This window comes from Pan troglodytes, chromosome 1 (genome assembly GCF_028858775.2).
Source record: "Pan troglodytes isolate AG18354 chromosome 1, NHGRI_mPanTro3-v2.0_pri, whole genome shotgun sequence".
Taxonomy (NCBI): Eukaryota; Metazoa; Chordata; class Mammalia; order Primates; family Hominidae; genus Pan; species Pan troglodytes.
In genome coordinates, this window is record NC_072398.2 from 211,865,548 (window position 1) to 211,887,593 (window position 22,046).

Consider the following 22,046-nt stretch of genomic DNA (forward strand, 5'->3'; position numbering starts at 1 on the left):
TGGTTACATCCACCAGACTGAGGGCTCCCTGAGGGTTGGTGCCTCAGCTTTCCCTTCACTTACTCATTCACCAAACATTGAGCACCTACTGAGTACTGGGGTTATGATGGCCAACAGGAGAGACAGTCTCTGCCTACTGTTTGGTGGGGGTGGAGTACTTAGTAACCGTCGTCATTATTGAGTGCTTACCTGTGCTGGGCACAGTGCTGCTACTGGGTGACTATGTCCCCAGGGCTGTCCCAGGCTGGGGGCCTGGAGCAGTAGTTACCAGTTGAACTGAGTTAATCCACAGTGGAAGGTAACCCACTCCCTGCCCTAGGGCCAATGCTAAGCAGATCCAGGTTTTCCTGTGTTTTGTTTTGTTTTGTTTGAGACAAGGTCTCTGTCACCCAGGCTGGAGTGCAGTGGTGCTGTCTCGACTCACTGCAGCCTTGACCTCCAGGGCCCAAGCAATCCTCCCACCTTAACCTCCCAGGTAGCTGGGTCTACAGGTGCACACCACCACGTTGCCCAGGCTGGTCTTGAACTCAGCTTACGCAATCCACCTGCCTCAGCCTCCCAAAGTGTTGGGATTCCAGGCATGAGTCGCCTCACCTTGCCAGTGGATCAGTTTAAAGCTTTACCATCTGGGGTAGTTGAGGCTCTGCACCTGGCTGTCACCTGGCACCTCTGGGGTCCCGTCATTCAGCTCCAATGAAAGCCAAGTCACACAGACAGAAAGGGTGGAGAGTGGTGAAGGCTGTGGCTTTCTCCCCTTCCTCAGCTTCAGGAATGGAAGGCCATGTCGTCTTGGCTGTGGCTTCAAAACCCTGGAATCCCAGCAAATTTGGGAGGCCGAGGTGGGAGGATCACTTGAGCTTAGGAGTTTGAGAACAGCCTGCTGGGCAACATTGCGAAACCCCATCTCTACCAAAAATACAAAAATTAGCCGGGCGTGGTAGCACTCAAGTGGGAGGATCACTTGAGCCCAGGAGGTGGAGGCTGCAGTAAGCCAAGATCGTACCACTGCACTCCAGCCTGGGTGACGGAGTGACTCTGTCTCAAAACAAAAACAAAAAACCAGGTTTGATAACCAATGGGACCTTGGGGCTGAGAGAGCCAGGGAGGGCGTGGGGTCCGGTGCTCGGCACAGGGCTGCCAGGACCATCCCTTCTGCTTTGCTGGAGAATGCCACCAGCTAAGCAACCAGCTTTTCTGTCCCATCCCATCCCTGGAACCTGAGGAAGCGAAGCAGCGTGTGTGCACAGCACTGGGCCAGGCACTGCGCATGTCACTTCCCCATACAGTGTCTCGTTCAACAGGTAAAACAGAACCTGCCAAGGCGGGGACCTCTGGGGGTGCCTGGCCCAACCTCATGCTCCATGTGGGCATCCTAAGGGAGCCAGCCCTTCCTGGACAAGGGCAACTGGTAAGCGTGGTTCCATTTCCTTGACCACACCAAACTGTCCACACTTTTCCCTTCAGGCCACACCTGGAGACGAGCATCCTGCCATCCCATGACCTCAGGAAGGAGCAGGAGGTGTAAGCCAGGGAGAAAGGGAAGCTACCTGTGGAGGCGTTTAACTTGGTAACATGTTTGCCCACCATCAGCAAACATGGCCCCATCAGTATGGCAGAATCCCATCGATGAGATTCGCCTTTATTGTAATTTTTTAAATTTTTGTAGAGATGGGGTTTTGCTATGTTGCCCAAGTTGGTCTTGAACTCCTTGGCTCAAGTGATCCTCCTGCCTCAGCCTCCCAAAGTGCTGGGAATAGAGGCGTGAACCACTGCACCCGGCCTTGGCCCTTCTCTTTGTGAGGAACCTGGGGGAGGTTCCAGGCATTGGTAAGCCCCCTGATGACAAGCAAATATAGCCATTGTTTATTTACCAGGCACTTACTGTGTGCCAGGTGCCGGGACACGAGCCTCCGTGCTCATCTTGATCACAGCTATGTTCTGAGGCAGACAGTGTAACTGGTCTCATGGGATGAAGAAACGGCTTCGGATGTCTGCTCAAGTCACAAGGCTCACAGTGGCTGGGGCACACTTGGAGCTCAGTGTGCAGGACACAAAGTCTGTGCTCCCCGCCACCTGCCTCCAGCATCTGAATGTCACCAGCTCCTTCAACAGGGCTCCAGGGACCCAGGCCACGAAGTTCTTCCAGCCCCAACAGTTTGAATCCTCCTTGGGGCACTGGAATGAGGCCTCCAAGGGAGAGGAGCCTCAGGTTTGGATGAGCTGCAGGCCAGGTGCTCTCTGAGGGTAGGGGCTGTATCGCCTCCATCACACAGGGCACTCCCCAGGGGGAGGGGCCGTGTCTTCCCCATCAGATTGGAGGCCTCCTGAGGAAGGAACCGTAGCTCCTGCCTGAAAGTGCTATCACCCCAAAAGCTGGTGTTTCCCAGGAGGAAGGGATTATGTCACCCCATCAGAGAAGGGCCTCCAAGCAGGGGCTATGTTATCCCATCTCACTCTTCCCCACCCGGCCCCAGTTCAGGACTACACTTGGTGCTCATGTGGCTATACTGTGCCCCCAGATCTTCAGGCTGGAAGGGCACCTACTGGTCCCAGGTAACTGGTGTGGAGCCAGGTCCCAGACCCAGGTGGAGCGAGACATCTGGCTGGCACCTGAGGCAGGCACAGGCCAGGGCAAGCTGGGGCTTCGGGCCTGGGGGTAACTTATCCTGAAATCTCGGCAGGGCCAGAGGCTCAGGAAAGTCGCTATTCAGGATGGTGAGAAGGGAGCCTGGGTCCAGCAGGGTTCGGGCCACTCCTGAGGGTGAAGCTGAACTGCCACAAGCCATGGGCCCCCCAGCAAGGATGGAGGAAGGGGACACGGGTCGCCAGCGTTGGCCAGGTGTGGGGTGGCTTCCAAAGCTGGAGGGTCTCATGTTGCTGCTGCTCCTAGCTGGGCAAGCTGCTCAATTGTGCTGAGCCTGTTCTCCCATCTGTAAAATGGCCATAAGAATACTCCCATCTTGGCCGGGCGAGGTGGCACACCTGTAATCCCAGCACTTTGGGAGGCTGAGGCAAGCAGATCACCTGAGGTCAGGAGTTCGAGACCAGCCTGGCCAACATGGTGAAACCCCGTCTCTACTAAAAATACAAAAATTAGCTGAGCGTGGTGGCAGGCGCCTGTAATCCCAGCTACTTGGGAGGTTGAGGCAGGAGAATCGCTTGAACCCGGGAGGCGGAGGTTGCAGTGAGCTGAGATCACACCATTGCACTCCAGCTTGGGCGGCAGAGCAAGACTCTGTGTCAAAAAAAAAAAAACCTCCCCCATCTCAGAGCTGGCTGTGAAGACGGGGAGATCTCGCGCACTGATGGCAGGCGGCGCAGCCCGCACATGGCAAGTGTGCAACTAACAGCTGCATGCCAGATGGCATCCTGGGCTCCGTGGGTGTCCCCTAGGAGGACGGGGCAGGGGAGACTGGCCCTCTCTGCCCACCTGGGTCTCAGAGGTGTGCCTTGCCTCCTCTCTCTAGCAAAAGGCTCTTCACCCGACCAAACCCCATCACCTGCTGCTGGGCTGCTGCTGGGCTGCTGCTGGGTGTGCCCCAGGACCTTGTCCTTGGCATTGGTGTGGCTTTCAAGGCTCCTTGTAAGCAGCCCCACCTTGGAAGCAGCCGAGACACCCACCTCTAGGCCTCTGTACCTGCCCCTCCCTTTTCCTGAACTGCCCTCCCCTCTGCCTTCAAGATCCAGCTCAAAGGCCACTCCTCTGAGAAGTCCTCCCTGATTGATCCTCCTGGGGCTGGTCTCATCTGCTCATTTCCTGACATTTCTACCTTCTGGTCATGGTAACCATCTCCTCTCCTGGAAGGCAGGGCCTTGGAGCTGGTTCACCACAGCCCCGGTGTCTGACACAGCAAAGGCCGAGTGGAGGGCTGCGCTCACAAAGGATCTGCGGCACCAGAATGGCCATGGCGCCGTTTCCCTTCTCCGGGGCTGGGAAGGGAGATCCTAAAGGCAAGGCCCACTCTGGGATGCAGCGTCTCTCCCCAAGACTACCCCACCAGATACCCCAAGTCCCTGGTTCTGGTTTTCCACAGCTAGGGTTGGGTGTGTGGGGTGAGATCAGGCCAGCAAGGTGGGGAGCTGGCGTCTCTGTGCTCCAGGCACCTGAGGGTCATGACCCCCAGGAAAGTGGAATCAGAACAGGGTCTGGAGCCAGGCATGGTGGTGCGCATCTGTAGTCCCAGCTCCTCGGGAGGCTGAGTGGGAGGATCCCTGGAAGCTAGGAGTTCGAGGCTGCAGTGAGCTATGATCGCACCACTGTACTCCGGCCTGGGCTAAAAAATTTTAAAAATAAAACAAACAGGGTCTGGACAACACTGAGTTTGCGGGTCCAGGAAGCACTCGGAGGTCAGCTCTGCCCTCCTCTCCACTCTCCCACCTTGCTCCTGTACCCGCCACTTCTTCCTCCTGCCTTCAATCCTCCCTCTTTCCCTGTGATATCTCCCGCTCATCCTTCTGACCTATCACCTCCTCCAGGAGGCTCTCCCTGATCTCCAAGATCTGGTTGCTCCTCTTCTCCAACTAAAAGTCCTCAAAACTAACCTTTATTGAGCCCTTACTATGCGCCAGATCTGGGGCTAAACTCCATAATGTCAGCATCTTATGTAATCCTTGAAAGGACACAGGAAATGACAGTACTGTCCATTTCACAGATGAGATAAGCTAGGCACTGAGGAACTGCGATGGAGAACCCAGATCCAACAGAACCTTAACCATTCTGCTTCTTCCTGAACACCGAGGGGCAGGCTCCCCGTGGGGAGTCACTCTCCCTGTTATGTCCCCACAGTAAGGTGTGGGGCCTGTCAGGAGAGGGCCCGGAGAAGCAGACTAAAGAAACCAGAGGCCCCAGGAGGCTGGGCCAGGGCTGCAGGCAGATGCGGTCCCCTCTGCTCAGCTCGTCCTGAATCCCCATCCACATCCACCGCTGGTCCCCAAAGCAGCCCCGATCCCTCAGCACCTTGGGGAAGGAGCAACAGAAGCAGGTCTCATGGGGAGGTACCGTTTCCTCGGTTATCTTTTTTATTTTTTTGAGACGGAGTCTCACTCTGTCACCCAGGCTGGAGTACAGTGGCACGATCTCGGTTCACTGCAACCTCTGTCTCCCAGGTTCAAACAATTCTCCTGCCTCAGCCTCCCAAGTAGCTGGGACTACAGATGTGCGCCACCACACCTGGCTAATTTTTGTATTTTTAGTAGAGATGGGGTTTCACCATGTTGGCCAGGCTGGTCTCCAACTACGGACGTCAAGTGGTCCACCCGCTTCGGCCTCCCAAAGTGCTAGGATCACAGGTGCGAGCCACCGTACCTGGCCTGTTTACTCGGTTGTCTGGAGTTGACAGGACAGTCCTGAGTCCAGCAGGCTGTGGCTGTGGCCCCTGGGGTGAGTAGGCAGAATGAGGTAGGTGGTAGGAGGGGCAGCCTCACTGTCTCCTGAGAGGCCCTGGGGTCTCCGCTCCAGCCCCGGCCTCGAGGCTTCGGGGTCTACCTGAAGGTGTGTTCCTGGGGGGACGGTTCGGTCCACGGAGGATCCAGAGGCCACCCGCAGGCTGATGCAGGGCCGCCGTACCATCACTGTCCACGCCTCCCCCTGCCTGGTGTGGCATCCGGTGGTGCCTGTCCTCCTGCGCTCAGCCTGGCTCTGGTCAGCTGGGGAGGAGGGGCTCAAGCTCCGAGGCGGCGGTGCTGCGCCTGTACACCAGGAACTGGATGGAGATCTGGGGGTGTCGCCGTTAAGGCCAAGCTGAGCAGAGACTGGGTTGGACCTGCCCCTGGGGGCCTTCGACTCCTGGGAGCTGCCTCCCTCTCCCCTCCCTCCCACCCCCACGCTGCAGGTGGGAAGGGCCAGCCATAACCTCCCAGCCGCTACCTTAGCTGTGCCCTCCACTCAGAACTTCTGCCCGGCTCCTCAAGCCCTAGCCAAGCTCCATCTGTCTCCAAGCCTGGCACTGACTTCTCCTTCCCGTCGGCAGCCTCCCTTGACCCTGGCCCAGGATCTTCGCGTGCTCTCAGCTGTGGCGTCCTGGAGGCTTCCAGGTGGCTGGGCTGTTTTGGGGCACAAGAGCCTAAACTTTCACCCCTCCCTGCGCCCGGCAGGGACTTAGTAAATATTAAAACAAAGGCCATGTTTACTCGCTCCCAAATGAGACCCAGGTAACGCTCTTTACAGCCATTCAGCAAACACTTTCTGAGCCCTCACTGAAAACGGGGTCCTGTGGGGAGTGTTTCCAGATACCTCATCTTACACAACATCCTGACGAGACAGTGGCTGTTAACTGAGGTGAAGACACGGCAGCACAGAGAGGTTGACTGTGTGCCCTGTGTCACACAGCTAGGAAGCAGGGGAGGAGCCAGGATTTGAACCCAGGTTTGTCTGACCAAGTCATGTGTCTCTCCACACTCCAGCTCTCGTCTGCACAGCCTGGAACATTCCTCTCCTGCCTTCGCCTGACTTCTCCTACTCTGTCAAGTCACAGGTTCAATGAGACTTATACGGGCCTTTGCTGCCCCTCTAACCAGGACGGTCCCTGGCTAGACGCTCTTGTTGTTTTTCTCTGCAGCACTTGGTGCCACTGCAATGAAGTAATTCTTTGATGATAGCGTTGTGTCCTCTCTGTGCCCCGCTGGGCTGTAAGCTTCTGAGGCACTCATGGCTGTTCTTGCCCACTCATGGCTCCAGGGTCCAGCTGGGTGCCTGGCACACAGGAGGTGTGCACGACTGGGTGAACAGATGGAGGGAGGGAGGGAGGGATGGATGGATGGATGAAGGGAGGAAGAGACGGATGAGTGCTGACGCTGTGTGCAGGCAGAAGCTTCCTTGCCCACACCCCGCCACCTGCCCCACACGCCCTGAAGGATACGATGGTGTCGAGCAGCAGCACGCCCAGGCTGCCCACAAGCCAGGGCAGGTGGTGCAGCAGGTAGCTGCCCTCGCTCTGGCCCTCCTCGGGGTTTTTGAGCAGCACGCTCAGCCCATACAGCGTGTTCCCCAGCATCACCAGCGCGAACAGAGAGTAGGAGATCCCCTGGGTGGACTTCCGGAGGAACTGGGGCAGGAGGAGGTCAGGTCAGAGACCTCAAACAGGCCTCTTGTCACTCTGGATTGTAACTGTCCACATGTCCACCTGCCCCACCACAGTGCACCTGCTCTGAGCCAATCTTTCCCTGGGTGCCCAGGGACATGGGCCCGACACACAGAAGAGCCTCCTCCCACCCACAGACAAGCCCCCCCAGGCCCCTGCCCAGGTCCACGGGAGACCGTGGCTGTGCCAGGCCTGTGGCCCCACACCACCCTGCATTCCACCCCACACAGGCTCTAGCTGCCCAGCAAGCCTCCCCTCCCCGACTCCCCAGCTTCTCCTCTCCCCTCAGGCCTCCAAGCTCAGCCCCTCACCTTCCCCTGACCTCCCACTCCCCCAAGACACACATGGGCCTCTTGTAGCCTGGCTGGCAGGCCACGCCACGCCCATTTTCCAGAAGCAGAAATGGAGGCTCGGAGATAGGATTAACTTGCCCAAGCCAACAGCGGGAGTAGCCCAGACTTTCTGAACCAAGGCTCCTATGCTGTGCTACTCCTTAGCCCAGAGGGCCCGGGTGGCCAGGCCGGCTCTCCTCTACTTGGCCCCACCCAGCCCCTGCTGGAGGCTCACGTTGGTGCGGATCTGAGGCAGCCGGGAGAGCAGGTACAACACGCTGGAGATGGAGCCGATGACGAAGCCAATGACTTCCTGCCGGGTGAAGGGCTGTGGGGCAGAAGGGGGCACTTGGTGTCTCGTAGGAGCCAGAGGTGATCCCCCACCCCATTTAGCACCCATGAGGCTGTGCAGGGGAGAGCCCTGGGGACGAGCCAGACTCCATCCCTTCGACCGCCACGCCCACGCCTCACCTTGCTGCCCGACTCCACGGACAGGAGCGCCCGCCCCCGGAAGGCTTCCCTAGGGGCAGCCACGGGCCCAGCAGCGCTCAGCAGCCGTGTGGCGCACGCCGTCCCCATGAGGAACAACAGCACGGAGTTGATGGGGGCAGACACTGCACACAAGGCAGGAGGAAAGCTGAGGTTAGATGGCTGAGTGGCAGCTGTGGAGGGGGGGGTGCTAAGTCCTGGCCTTGCCCCTCAGGGGCTGTGTGACCTTGGGCAAGTGACCTAACCTCTCTGAGCTTTCATTCTTCATCTGTCAAATGGGTACAACAACAGTACCCTTCTCCTAGAGTTATAAAGGTGAAACGCTGAGGGCAGGGAGGTCAGGAGGGGGTTACACGAAGCAGAAATGCTGATGAGACAACTTCCTCCCCAGGTCCCTCCCCGTGTCCGTGTAGCCTCAAGCTGACCTTGTCTCCTGCTCCTCCTGAAGGCTGGGGCAGAGGCAGCCTGTGTGACTTGCCCTCGTTTCCCCAGCTCCAAGCCCAGGGCCGGACACAGAGGAGGAGCTGGAGCTGTGTCTGCTGAACGAGCCCCTGGGCGAGAGGAACCGGCCTGTGGTCTGGGCCAGGACGCGCTCACTGCCCTCAAGCCTCTATCTTGGCCAGTTAAGGCTCAGGCTCTTAGATAAGGCCCAGGGAAGGCTTTCCGAGGTTTGGGTTATCACCCAGCCATGGGAAACCCGCTTCCTCCCACACTCCAGGCGCCCCCCCCCACCCCACTGCCCCCTGCTGCTGGTAGAGCATCTGACAGAGAGCGGTCCCCATACTCACACAGAGAGGGGCGTGTCCTGAACTTGTAGTAAAAGTACAGCGTCAGCATCACCAGGTCTGCCAAGACATAATACACAGCCGTGTAGGTCTGTAAGAGATGCAGGAGGCCCAGGGGTTGGCGCAGTCCCAGGATCTGAGACCACGCCCCGGCAGCCCTCTGTCATATCCCAGCTGGGTGACCCTGACCAAGTCACTTCTCCTCTCTGAGCTTCTGTTTCCTTATCTGGCAAGGAAGAACTCCCAGTTCCCACCTGGCAGAATGACAGAACAGGTGGGTGAAAGACCCAGGAAAGGATCTAGCCCAGGAGGGGCCAATGAGCTGGTGGTCAGCGCTAGCAGTCAGGACAAAGCGGGACTCCGCGGTGAAGTGATGGCTCTGGTTTGGCCTGACACCAGGGCAGTCAGAACTTTCTGGTCCCACATGGGAAGACAATGCCTTCCTGATTGGGAGCCCCAGCTCTGCCTGCCCACAGGAGCGGGATGGCATCTGGGCCTCCCAGAGAAAAACTCCCTTTCTCCTCAAGGGGCCCACCCTCTGAAAGCTTCGCCAGCACTCCAGCACCCTGGAGGTGGAAGACCCCGAAACCTTCCTGTTAGACATGCTCATATTGCAGATGGGGAAACTGAGGCCCAGAGAAGAGCAGTGACCTGCCCACAGTCACAGTTAGGCAGACAGAAGGATGGGGCCCTCACACAAGATGGAATGACGGGTCAGGGTTCTGGAGACCAGGCGGGCCAAAGAGCCTGGCATCTCCTCAGGCAACCCTGCAGGGTGAGGCAGGGTTAGGGGCAGCGCCACCTTGCCCGGGTACCGGCCCACCTGCAGGGGCAGCTGGTCAGCAAGGAAGGAGCCGATGAGGTTGCAGGAGTCTCCGCCAATCCAGCCCAGGAGGAACCACAGGGACAGCGCCTGGTCCATGTTGCCCGTCTTGTAGGCTTTGATGAACTGGCTGTGGAAGAGGAAAAGGAAGGGACGCATGCTCAGGCCACCTTACAGGGGATGCCGCCTTATAGGGGACACCACCCAGAGGAGACGACCATGGGGATCGAGGCGGCGATGGAGAGGAAGTGGCCTGGCGGCCCATCCTCCCCACGGGCGGGATCCTCAGAAGCCTTCTCGGCCCTTTGGAGGAGTCCCCTGGGGAATCCCTTCTAAGCCGAGGACTCTACGGCTGTGCTTCTCTCCAGGGAAAGCCCCAGCCTTACTCAGATTCTCCTCTACCACACCCTGGGGTCTCCAGTGGGGATCTGGGGCTTATGTAGGGTCCTGAAGTTTTGTGTTGGGCCCTGAGAACCGCTGCATAGAACCCTGGATCCTTTCTCCTGTGGATGCAGGGAAGGGCACTGCAACAAGAACAGTGCTGGGGAAGGGACGTGCGGGCCGAAGGCCTCGGCACGCCGGGTCTCCAGGAGCAGCTGTAGCCAAGACAGGCAGAACCCCAGCCCAGTTCTCCTTAGAGGGCAACAGAGAAGGGCGGGGCTGAGGCACCTGGAGCTCCACTATCAAGGTAGTAGGCTTTTGGTCCCCTGGCTGTTTTCCCAAAGGTTCTTGGTGCTGGGACCCTCTTAGGACTTCTGGCCAGGTGTGGGTACGAGGCCAAAGCTGGCGGTGGCACTAAGTAAGGCCCAGGGCAGTTCTGAGCCCTCTGCATGTGTGTTGACTCATTCTGTCCTCAAGACACCTGTGCTGTCCAGTCTACCACGATGACCTCCTCACTGGGCCTGGAGGAAGCCGTGCCATACCACTCAGATTCAACCCCTACCTGAGCGTCCGGTCTTGCTCTTAACCATTATACATACTGCCATTTACTGTTCCAGTTTCTCTTTAACCACCTGCATGCATGAAGGAAAACAGACAGATAGAAAGAAACTAAATGGTGGCCAGACACGGTGGCTCACACCTGCAATCCCAACACTTTGGGAGGTTGAGGAGGGTGGATCACTTGAGGCCAGAAGTTCGAGACCAGCCTACCCAACATGGTGAAACCCCATCTCTACCAAATATACAAAAATCAGCCAGGCATGGTGGCGCACGCCTGTAATCCCAGCTGTTCAGGAGGCTGAGGGATGAGAATTGCTTCAAGTCAGGAGGTGGAGGTTGCAGTAAGCCGAGATCACACCACTGTACTCCAGCCTGGGCAACAGAGCAAGACCCTGTCTCAAAAAAAGAAAATAAAAAGAAACAAAGAAACTAACTAACTAAATGGCAGCTCATCCCATCCATTATCCAAGCCAGAAACTAAGAAACCGGCATTGGCTGGGTTCTTCCCACAGCGAGTCCTTCCACCTGCCTCCCTCAGCCTCCTAACAAGCCTCTCTCCTTTCAGAAATCTTTTTAAAACCCCCATCTCAGCCAGAAGCAGTGGCTTATGCCTATAATCCCAACACTTTGGAGGCTGGGCGTGGTAGCTCACACCTGTAATCCCAGCACTTCAGGAGGCTGAGGCAAGAGAATCACTTGAGCCTAGAAGTTCAAGACCAGCCTGGGCAACACAGCAAGACCCTGTCTCTACCAAAAAAAAAATTAGCCAAGTATGGAGTGGGGACCTGTGGTCCCAGCTACTCAAGAGGCTGAGGTGGGAGGATCACTTGAGCCCAAGAGGTTGAGGCTGCAGTGAGTTATGAATGCACCACTGCACCTCAGCCTGGATGACACAGTGAGACCTTGTCTCAAAAAAAAAAAAAAAAAATTGTCTTTAATAACAAATAAAAAACTAAAACCCCAGTGTCACCAAAAACTGCCAGAGCCTTCCAGTGCTGTTGGACAAAGGCCCCCATTCTGTGAGGGGATCCTTGCAAGGCCCCAGGCTTGCCGCCCCAGGATGGCTCTCTCTTCCTCCCAGCTCTGGTCTCAGATGTCCCACTCACCCCTCCTCAGGCCCAGAGACCTCGGAGTCATCTTTCCCGTCTCAGGAAATGTCGGTTCCTCCTCTGGGCCTCCCCTGACACGAGCTCCGCTGGCATCTTCTCCTTCCTCCTTTGTAACACTTGACATCCCCGTCCCTCCCAGATTCCCTCAAGTTTCCTGAGGACAGGGGGAGTGACTAGCATAGGCCCAGCACTGAGAAGGCCCTTAATCAAGGTTTATCCCTTACAGTAAAGCTCCTCCTAAGATGCTATGACTCGACTTGTCTTCATCAATTGCAGGAAAGTGATTCTGTCCCACTCAGGAGAGACTGAGTCCTAGGGAAGACCAGGGGGGCAGCCACCCTCTCTCCATCACTTAGGGCTCTCTCCCAGGCCTCCAATCCCCTCCCTGGTTAATCAACCAGCCCAGGCAGAAAAGGGGATCCTCAGCCAGCTCCTCAGATAGTCCTGAGGAAGCTCTCACCCCCGGACAGGGAGCCTCCCGCCCTTGGCCCCATCAGTCACCTACACCCGTCCAGTCTGCCTGGTGAGGGCCTCTCCAATCCCCCCACCATTGATGCTTGCTGAAGGCTTCCACAGCCTCCAAGGTGGCCTCCCTGCCTCCACTCTCTGTCACTCTGCTCCTTCCTCCCCATCACTCCCAGATTATCTTTTCAAGGGTACCAGAATGGAAGCTCTCCAAAGGCAAGGACAGTGTCTGTTTGGCTTACTTGCACCACACCCAACATGGCACCTGGAACAAGGTAACTCAGTAGAAACATCAAGCCTCTGATAGGGTGCCCAGAGAAATCAATGGGGAAGGACAGTCTTTTCAACACCTGGCGCTGGGACAACTGGATATCCACATGTGTGGTGGCTCATGCCTGTAATCCCAGCACTTTTGGAGGCTGAGGCAGGTAGACCACCTGAGGTCAGGAGTTCGAGACCAGCCTAGCCAACATGGTGAAACCCCTTCTTTACTAAAAATGCAAAAATTTGCCAGGCATGGTGGCACATGCTTGTAATCCCAGCTACTCAGGAGGCTGAGGTAGGAGAATCACTTCAGCCCAAGAGGTGGAGGTTGCAGTGAGCTGAGATCGCACCACTGCACTCCAGCCTGAACAACAGAGCAAGACTGTGTCTCAAGAAAAAAAAAAAAAAAATGAGGTTGGACTCCTACTTCACATCATTTACAAAATGGATCAAACACCTAAATGTAAGAGTTACATCTATGTAACACTTAGAACAAGAGATGCTGGGCACAATGGCTCATGCTCGAACCCCAACACTTTGGAGGCTGAGACAGGAGGATTGCTTAAATCTAGGAGTTTGAGACCAGCCTGGACAATACAGTGAGACCTTGTCTCTACCAAAAAAAAAAAAATTTCAATTAGCAAGGTTTAGTGGTGCACGTCTGTGGTCCCAGTTACTCAAGAGGCTGAGGTGGGAGGGCTGCTTGAGCACAGAAGGTCAAGGTTGCAATGAGCTATGTGATCACACTACTGCACTCCAGCCTGGGGGACAGAGCGTGACCGTGTCTCAAAAAAAAAAAAAAAAAAAAAAAGAAGAGATAAGGATAAATCTTTGTTATCTGCATTTGGCAGTGGTTTCTTAGATATGACACCAAAACCACAAGAAACAAAAGAGAAAAAATAAACTGGACATCATCAAAATTTAAAATTTTTATGCTTCAAAGGACACAATCGAGAAAGTGAAAAGACGGCCGAGCAGGGTGGTTCACAGTTGTAATCTCAGCACTTTGAGAGGCTGAGGCAGGCAGATCACCTGAGATCAGGAGTTTGAGACCAGCCTGGCCAACATGGTGAAACTCTGTCTCTACTAAAAATACAAAAATTAGCTGGGTGTGGTGGGAGGCGCCTGTAGTCCCAGCTACTCAGGAGGCTGAGGCAGGAGAATCGCTTGAACCCGGGAGGCAGAGGTTACAGTGAGCCAAGACTGCACCACTGCACTCCAGCCTGGGCAACAGAGCGAGACTACGTCTCAAAAAAAAAAAGAAGTGAGGCCAGGCGCGGTGGCTCACGCCTGTAACCCCAGCACTTTGGGAGGCCAAGGCGGGCGGATCACAAGGTCAGGAAATCGAGACCATCCTGGCTAACACGGTGAAACTCCGTCTCTACTAAAAAAATACAAAAAATTAGCCAGGCGTGGTGGCAGGCGCCTGTAGTCCCAGCTACTCGGGAGGCTGAGGCAGGAGAATGGCGTGAACCCGGGAGGCAGAGCTTGCAGTGAGCCGAGATCGCGCCACCACTCTCCAGCCTGGGCGACAGAGCGAGACTGTCAAAAAAAAAAAAAAAAAAAAGACAGGCCACCAGTGTTGAGGAGGATTTGGAGAAACTGGAGCCTTCATATGCTTTTGGTGGGAAAGTAAAATGATGCAGCTGCTTTGAAAAATAGTCTGACAAATCCTCAAAAGGCTAAACTTAGAGTTAACATAGGACCCAGAAATTCTCCTCCTAGGTATATACTCAAGAAATAAAAACATATTTCCCCACAAAAACTCATACCTGAAGGTCGGGCACCATGGCTCATACCTATAATCCCAGCACTTTGGAATGCTGAGGGAGGAGGATCACTTGAGCTCAGGAGTTCAAGACCAGCCTGGGCAACATGGTGAAGCCCCAGCTCTACCAAAAATGTATACATAAATTAGCCAGGCATGGTGGTGCGTGCCTGTATTCCCAGCTACTCGGGAGGCTGAGGCAGGGGAATCTCTTGAGCACGCCAGGCAGAGGCTGCAGTGAGCCAAGATTGCACCACCGCACTCCAGCCTGGGGGACCAGAGTGAGACCTTGTCTCAAAAAGAAAAGAGACGGAGACTCTCTCTTGTCCCCCAGGCTGGAGTGCAGTAGTGCAATCCTGGCTCACTGCAGCCTCTGCCTGGTGGGCTCAAGCGATTCCCCTGCCTCAGCCTCCCGAGCAGCTGGGACCACAGGCACGCGCCACCACACCCCGCTAATTTTTGTATTTTTAGTAGAGATGGAGTTTCACCATGTTGGCCAGGCTGGTCTTGAACTCCTGCCCTCAGGCGATCTGCCCGCCTTAGCCTCCCAAAGTGCTAGCATTACAGGCGTGAGCCACTCACCAGGCAAAAAAAAAAAACAAAAAAAAAACATGAATGTGCACAGCAACATTAATCATAATGGCTACAAAGTAGAAACAACCCAATGTCCATCAGTGGATGAATGGATAACCAAATGTGCTATACACAGAGTAAAACAGTATTCGGCCACAAAAAGGACTGAAGTACTGATCTGATACATGCTATGACATGGATGAATCTTGAAGACATTATGTTAAGTGAAAGAAGCCAATCACAACAGGTCCTGTGTGATTCCATTTATATGAATCATGAAATGTCCAGAAAAGGCAAATCAACAGAGACAGAAAGTAGACTAGTGGCTGGCAGGGACTGAGAGGTTCCGGGAGAAATGAAGAATGACTGCTGATGGGCATGGGTTTTCATGTGGGCTAACGAAAATGTCCTAAAATTAGTTGTGGTGACAGTTACACAACTCTGGCTATACTAAAACCAATGATTGTACACTGAATGGGTTAATTGCATGAAATGCGAATTCTCTCCCAATAAAGCTGTTAAAACAATGTCAAGCCCCTGATCAAACCCTTGTCTTTATCCCTTAGGATAAAGAGCACATTTCTTAAGAGCAGAGCATGCCGCTTAGGCCACAGAGCCTTTGATGACTCCTGTGACCTCACCTCTCCCTTCCCTGACCCCCACACACTCTGTCCACCATATAAACGCAGCTGCCCCTTCTCTGTACATCTGCTGCTTCCTCTGCCTGAACTGCTCTTCCACACTCAGCCCCTGGCTCTCACCCCCAATGCTGTCCTATCCTCGGCTTTTAGCCTAGAGGCCAACACCTCCAACTCCCTTCTTTTTTGTTTTTAATTTTAATTTTTTTTTTTTTTGGTAGAGATGGGGGTCTCACTGTGTTGGCCAGGCTGGTCTCAAACTCCCGACCTCAAGTGATCCTCCTGCCTCGGCCTCCCAATGTGCTGGGATTACAGGCGTGAACCATTGTGCCTGGCCTCCAGGTCCTTCCTGACTGTAATCTTCTTCCGCCTCTGCAGATCAGGTGGGTGTCCCTCTTCTGTGCTTCATGTAATGAAATACTAGCAGTGTCACCACTGACAGCTTTCAGGCTTGTGCAAACATTGTGTGAAGGCCCTGAGTGGGCAGCTCTCCCTACACACCCTCATGCCATCCTCACAGCAACCATCTAGTTAGGTAACAATATTTTCATGACACAAGCAAGGAAACTGAGGCTCAGAGCAGTGAGGTGACATGCCCAGGTCAGGATGCTCTTGACCCCTGTGCAGCATGTCCTCACTCCCTGATCATGGCAGCGGCCACGCGATGTTGTGTTCACTGCTGCTATCTCCACCACCAGACTGTCAAAGTCTGGAGGACAGAGGTTGTGTTTGATGCATCCCAGCCCTCCCACTCTCACGCCCCATCTCTGACCAGCTGTGTGACCTAAAGCAAATTGCTTAACTTCTCTGGGTTTTGGATCCCTCATCTATAAAATAGATGGATGGTAACTGTCCCTGTTTCACAAGGTTGTTGTGAGGATTAAATGAGGTAGAAATATGGCAAGTGCTTAGAAGCAAGCCAGGTATATGGTGGGCACTCAATAAACTGTTGCAAAGGTGATGATCTCTGCATCAGCACTGCCCAGCACTAGGTCTGACCTGTGGTAGCAATCAGTGCAGGTCCCTGTTGAGGGAACACACCCCAGCCTCTAGTCTGGAGAGGCCCGTGGCCCACCAGACAACCCCTCACTGAGCAGTAGCTGGAGCCACTGCCTCAACCCCACAGCCCTGCCCTGGTCCTGCCACCAAGACACTACTCACGGGAAGGTAGATGCAGCAAAGCAGAGAATGGAGATCAAGCCCAGGCCCACGCTGGCCTCGTCCCAGCCGTCCTGGGCACATTCACCCAACACATCCCATATCCACTGGATGGAGCCATTGGGGCAGCTGGAGAAGTTGCGGGAGCCCAGTTTCTTCCAGACCATGGCTGTGGAGGAGGGGCCCCCGGCCAGGCAGGGCTGCACCAGAAGGAGGGCGCTGGTGTTCTGAGGCCAGCAAGGGTTCTACAGGGAGAAAGAGAGGAGGCTTTCAGCACTGGGAGGTCCAGGTCCTATTCATGGTCATCCCAAACTAAGCTCATCCCAGCCTTTTCACGGGGCTCCTGGCCCTGAGCCAGAGAAGGGCAAAGACATAATCTTCACCCACCAGGACCCAATCAGCCCCCAGGTGCACAGATCACAGCAAACACACGCCAACTACAGACACATGCAGGCAGCGTGCTGGATCTGCAGAAGGGACGGGTGTGTTCAAATCCCTGCTTCATCACCCATTCATGCTAGACTTTGGGCAAAGACTCAGCCTTTCTGTGCCTGAGCCCTCTCATCTGTAAATGGGGTCATCACAGTGCTGCCTCCCACATACAGCTGTTGTGTGGGTTCAGTGAGTTCATACACAGTGTCGAACTGAGCCCTCGATGTTACCTTTTCCTATGACTCTTGAACACTTAGGGTGTTCCTAATTTCTTGTTATTATTGTAAATTACTCTCTAAGGATCTGCTGAGGCCAGGCCCATCAAGTTCATCTAATTTAAAGCAGGTTGTAGCCACGAACGATGGCTCATGCCAGTAATCCCCACAATTTGGGAGGCCAAGGCGGGAGGACAGCTTGAGCCCAAGAGACTGAGACCAGCCGGGCAGCCTGGGCAACATAACAAGACCCCATCTCAAAAAAAAAAAAAAAAAAAAGAGGTGACAGAGCGAGACTCCCTCTAAAAAAAAAAAAAAAGAAAGAAAGAAAGAAAGAAAGAAAGAAAAAGAAAAGAAAAGAAATACAAAAATTAGCCAAACATGGTGGTGTGCACCTCTGGTCCAAGCTACTCAGGAGGCTGAGGTGGGGGGATCACTTGAGCCCAGGAGGTACAGGCTATAGAGAGCCACGATCTCACCAATGCACTCCAGCCTGGATGACAGAGCAAGACCCTGTGTCAAAACAACAACAAAATAAGGGCTGGGCACTGTGCCAGCACTCTAGGAGGCTGAGGTGGGAAAGATTACTTGAGCCCAGGAGTTCGAGAACAGGCTGGGCAACGCTGTCTCTATGAAAAATTCAAAAATTAGCCAGGTGTAGTGGCACACGCTTGTAGTCCCAGCTAGCTACTCAGGAGGCTGAGGTGGAAGAATCGCTTGAGCCCAGGAAGTGGAGGTTGCAGAGCAAGCCATGATCACGCCACTGCACTCCAGCCTGGGCGACAGAGCTGAACCCTGTCTTAAAAGAAAACACACACACACACACATACACACACACACACACACACAAACCATAAAGAGTTGCCCCACACAGATGAGGCAAGTGGAGAAGAGGAGCAAGGGATCCCCGCGGTTGCATGAATGACAAGGACTCAAGTTTGGGACGATGCAGCCTGTATTCTCCCAGGAGCTCACAGAGTGTGGGGGGGATGCCTACCAGCAGGGAGTCCACAGCCACCTCCCCACCGTCACACTGACAAAGCCAGAATATGGCTGATCGCAGGGGTGGGCAGGGCAGGCCTCTCCCGCTACCCGGGCACCCTGGACAGTGAGTAGAGCAGTCATTGCCTGCGTGACACCTTAGAGGAGGGAGGGAAAGTGAGGCTCGGCTGGGCCATCTCCATCAGTGATCGTCACCACAGCTCGGACCGGTGAGCCAAGCATCCTGCATGCACTCATGTTGCATCTTCACAGCAACTATGAAGTGGGGACCACTGATATCCACAAGGAGCCTGAGCCAGAGTGCGGAAGTGATGTGCCAGTGCCACCCAGCCAGGAAGCTACAGAGTCAAACCCAAGACTCAGACCTACACCCCTGCTCACAGCCACCTGCCACACCGCCCGCCTCAGGTCCATCTGTCACCAGCGAAGCAGAAGGCTTCTGTGGCTCGAGAGAGAGAGAGGGAGGGAGAGAGAGAGACAGAGAAGCCTCTGTGGTCTGGCATGACTGCACAGCCAGAAAGTGGGCTTCCTCTTTTTTCCCTGTGCTCAGAGGGGATTTCCTCATCCAGGCGGGGGCTGTCTCTAGCTGCCTTCATTCCCACTTGTGTCAGGAGGCCTGGGCTCCCCAGCTAGTCCCTGGCTGGCCCCACAGAACTGCTGAGGACACAGAGACCAGGGAGCACCAGGAGGGAAAGGAAGTGAGTCAGCACCTCCTCTCAGGAAGCCGTAGACCCTCAGCCCTAATGTGACTCGCTGTGGGCAGAGGCCCTGGACCTGAAGGTAAGGGTGCCCCAGGTCACTGTCAGCCCAGCTCACTGGACTACCTCCAGGGCCCAGCACAGGTAGGGAGGCTCCCGGCACAGGTAGGGAGGCTGAAAGCCTCTTCCCTGTGTCTTCGTGGCCCACCTGGGGGACCATCAGCACAGATGATGTTGGAAGTCTTCACCTGATGTCCCATCTCCGGCCCCTGAAAGGCCACTCCAAATTAACATATAGTCCAGGTGTGGCCGGGCGCAGTGGTTCACACTTGTAATCCCAGCACTTTGGGAGGCCAAGGCAGTTGGATCACTTGAGCTCAGGAGCTGGAGAACAGCCTGGCCAACATGGTGAAACACCATCTCTATCAAAAATACAAAAATTAGCCAGGCATGGTGGGTGCGTGCCTGTAATCCCAGCTACTCAGGAGGCTGAGGCAGGAGAATCACTTGAACCCAGGAGGCAGAGGTTGCAGTGAGCTGAGATCGCGCCATTGCACTCCAACTGGGTGACAGAGCAAGACTCTCAAAAACAAAACAAAACACAAACAAAAAAACCATATAGTCCAGGTGAGAACTACACGTTTGCAAGGCCAAAGGCATTTCAAATCAAGTCCTCATGTTCTCAGCCACCACTCCCAACTGGGGTGCACCCCCACACCCCCTTGCAGAGTCTGAACACAAGGCTGCAGCTCATCCACTGCCATCCTCACCACTCCCCAGCAAGGTTGGGTATACTGTGCTCATTTGACAGGTGAGGCTGAGCAGCCTTGGAAGTGAATTAACCTGCCTGAGCCTGTCTATAAAATGGGGCTAAAGACACTCACTCCTTGGGGCAGCTGCCCTGACTAAATGCACATAAAGCTCTCAGCCCTGTGCCTGACAACACATGGCAGCGACTGTTTTCAGGATGAGAGTCCAGCATCTCAACCACCTTGGGGACTCTCCCTCTCATTTCCCCCTTTCCCCAGGTTAGGGAGGAAATGAAATGGACACATCTCAGCATGTGTGTGTTGGGGGGTTGTCTCGAGGAAGGTACCTTGGTTTATGGCCCCTGCGGCCTCTCTCTCACTTCCCCCTTTCCCTAGGTTAAGGAGGAAATGAAATGGATGCACCCCAGTATGCGTGCGTGTTGGGGGGTTGTCTTGAGGAAGGTACCTCGGTTTATGGATCCACGATACTGGGTGGGTGGCCCCCTGACCTTGGACAGGACCCATGTGCAATGTGGAGCTCGGGACACTCTGAGACACACCTGATCCCTGAACAGAAGGGCCTGGCTCTGAGGGCCATCCTGTGTAGTTCCTGTCACCTAGAAGCCAGGCATGGGCCCACTTCCTGTTCAAACAGCACTGAGCAAATGGATGTCCAAGGTTGCAATGGAGCTTGACCTCATCTTCAGGGATGGGAAGGACCCCAGAAGTGGTACCCTGGAATCACCCTTGGGGGGTGCATGTTCAAAATCTGGAGTCAGTGCACCTGGGCTGGAACTTAGAGATTCTGGGTTTAAGAAGCCCTCCAGCGATTCTGCTCCATCTAGTGCACTTTGAGAAAGGCTGGGCTGGAGATGACATCTCCTGCCACACCCAAATTCCTCTCCCTGATCCCAAGCTGAGTCAGGGATGCTTCGGGCACATGATCACAGCCAATCATGTGTCCACCTTTGTCTACAGGATGAAGTCCAAATTACCTGAGGCTAGGCCTCAAGTTACTCCAAGAACTGCCCTCCCAACCTTATCTCCTGCCTCCTGACCCACGTCTTCAGTCATTTCAGGTCTCCAGGCTTCTGCACGTGCCATCTCTTCCCCTAGAAGTGTCCTGCTCCCCTTCAAGGGCCTAGTCATGAGATAAGAAGACTCACTTCTAAACTGCCCTTTCAAAGATGCCCCATGAGAGCTGGCTGGACAGGACCTTCCACCTCCTCCTCTCCCCTTGTCCACACACCTGAAGAACGCTACCACCGTCCTCTGCGACCACTGTCTTTGAAACGTACTCTCCCCACCCTGGGTTGTGCATTTCTTATTCTCCAGGTGTAAACACACCTAGAGGTTCAGCAAATGTTGAGAGACAGTGAGACAAAGAGAGAGGTAGAGAGAAGGACAGAGTGAAGAAGAGAGGAAACGGGTGAGGAAAGGAGAAAGGGTGGAAGAGAGAGAAGAGGAAGGAAAGGAGAAAGGAAGGGGAGAAAGCTGTGAGCTCGAACAGCCCAGGGTTGAGGAGAAAAGCACTCTGGAACAGACCTGCCCGATGCCTACCAGTCTGGAACTCAAGTGATTGAGCTTCGTAGTTCTCATCTGAAAAGTAGGGGAATAATGCAATACCCACCACCTAGGCTGACTGCAGAGTTAAATGAGACAATCCAGGCCAAGCGATTACAAGGGTGCCTGGCACTGGCACTCAACACCAACAGCCCAAAATGACTATTATTTGTTCTCATTGTAGCCCCTCCAGCGTCCGGGCACACAGGCGCCTTCAGTAAGCGTTGATTAGACATGACCTGTGACCCAGGCCCGGGACCCCTCACACTTCCAGACTCAGACTCTCCATTTACACGTTTGGAAACCTACCCTAAGCACGGCGTGGGAGGAGGCAGTGTAGGCAGGCCCTCGGTCCCTGCAGACCTGGGGAGATTGTGGAGGGAGGAGCGTCCCAGCTCGGGGCTACCACCCACTCCAGGCCTCGGCGTCCTCGGCCACAGCTCCCTCCTGGTGACTCAGCCCGGCGCGGGCCGCCTGTTTGGAGGGATAATGATAGGACAGCTGCTGGGGCCAGCGCCGCGAGGGCCCCTCGCCCGGCCGGCCCGGGAAAAACGAAGCCATCAGATGCCAAGGGGCCGGTCGGCCGGGGCAGGGCAACTCCTGGCCAGGCCAGCTCGAGAGGCCGCGCTGGTCGCCTTTGAGGTGGGGGGCCACTGGCTGCGGATTCCCGAGGGCCACCCAGTCCCGGCCCGGAGCCTCGTCCCACGATATCGCGCCACAAGGAGGGCGCAGGAGCCGGGACAGTCCAGCGGCCGGAGGAGAGGGCTGGAAGGATGTGGCAGGGAAGCCCAGGAGCCCCGACCCCCAGCCGTGGAGTTTGCCACCTGCCCCCGGTCCGGCTCACCACGTCCAGATCCGCCGCCAGGGCCCAGCTTCTGGGTCAAGGCCCGCCGGGTCAGCTGACCGCGCGCCACCGCCCCCGCGGGAACCGCAGGCCCCGCCCCCACGCCGCGCGCTGGGCT

At 55.4% G+C, this 22,046-nt stretch overlaps 1 protein-coding gene across 15 annotated transcripts; it reads right to left on the reverse strand.

Annotated features, from left to right (window-relative positions):
* Positions 1–4,985: 4,985 nt before the first annotated feature.
* SLC66A1 (solute carrier family 66 member 1) lies at positions 4,986–22,017 on the reverse strand. Of its 15 annotated transcripts, XR_010148016.1 has the most exons (11): positions 21,394–21,531; positions 16,429–16,670; positions 10,661–10,842; positions 10,178–10,521; positions 9,509–9,638; positions 8,689–8,776; positions 7,883–8,025; positions 7,647–7,739; positions 6,858–7,043; positions 5,486–5,714; positions 4,986–5,375 (listed from the first exon to the last, which is right to left on the reverse strand). XR_010148016.1 is itself a non-coding variant. In XM_054680192.2 (10 exons), the coding sequence occupies exons 5-10, from the start codon at positions 9,605–9,607 to the stop codon at positions 5,643–5,645; spliced, it is 681 nt and encodes a 226-aa protein (XP_054536167.1). In that variant the 5' UTR covers positions 9,608–9,638; positions 10,452–10,521; positions 10,687–10,842; positions 16,429–16,670; positions 21,394–21,531; the 3' UTR covers positions 4,986–5,642. The 15 variants fall into 15 exon arrangements, 12 of the variants coding, with proteins under 12 accessions (XP_054536167.1, XP_063641632.1, XP_063641611.1 ...); XR_010148017.1 differs by lacking the exon at positions 10,661–10,842 and having other exon boundaries at positions 10,452–10,521; XM_054680192.2 differs by having other exon boundaries at positions 4,986–5,714; positions 10,452–10,521; positions 10,687–10,842.
* Positions 22,018–22,046: the final 29 nt, after the last annotated feature.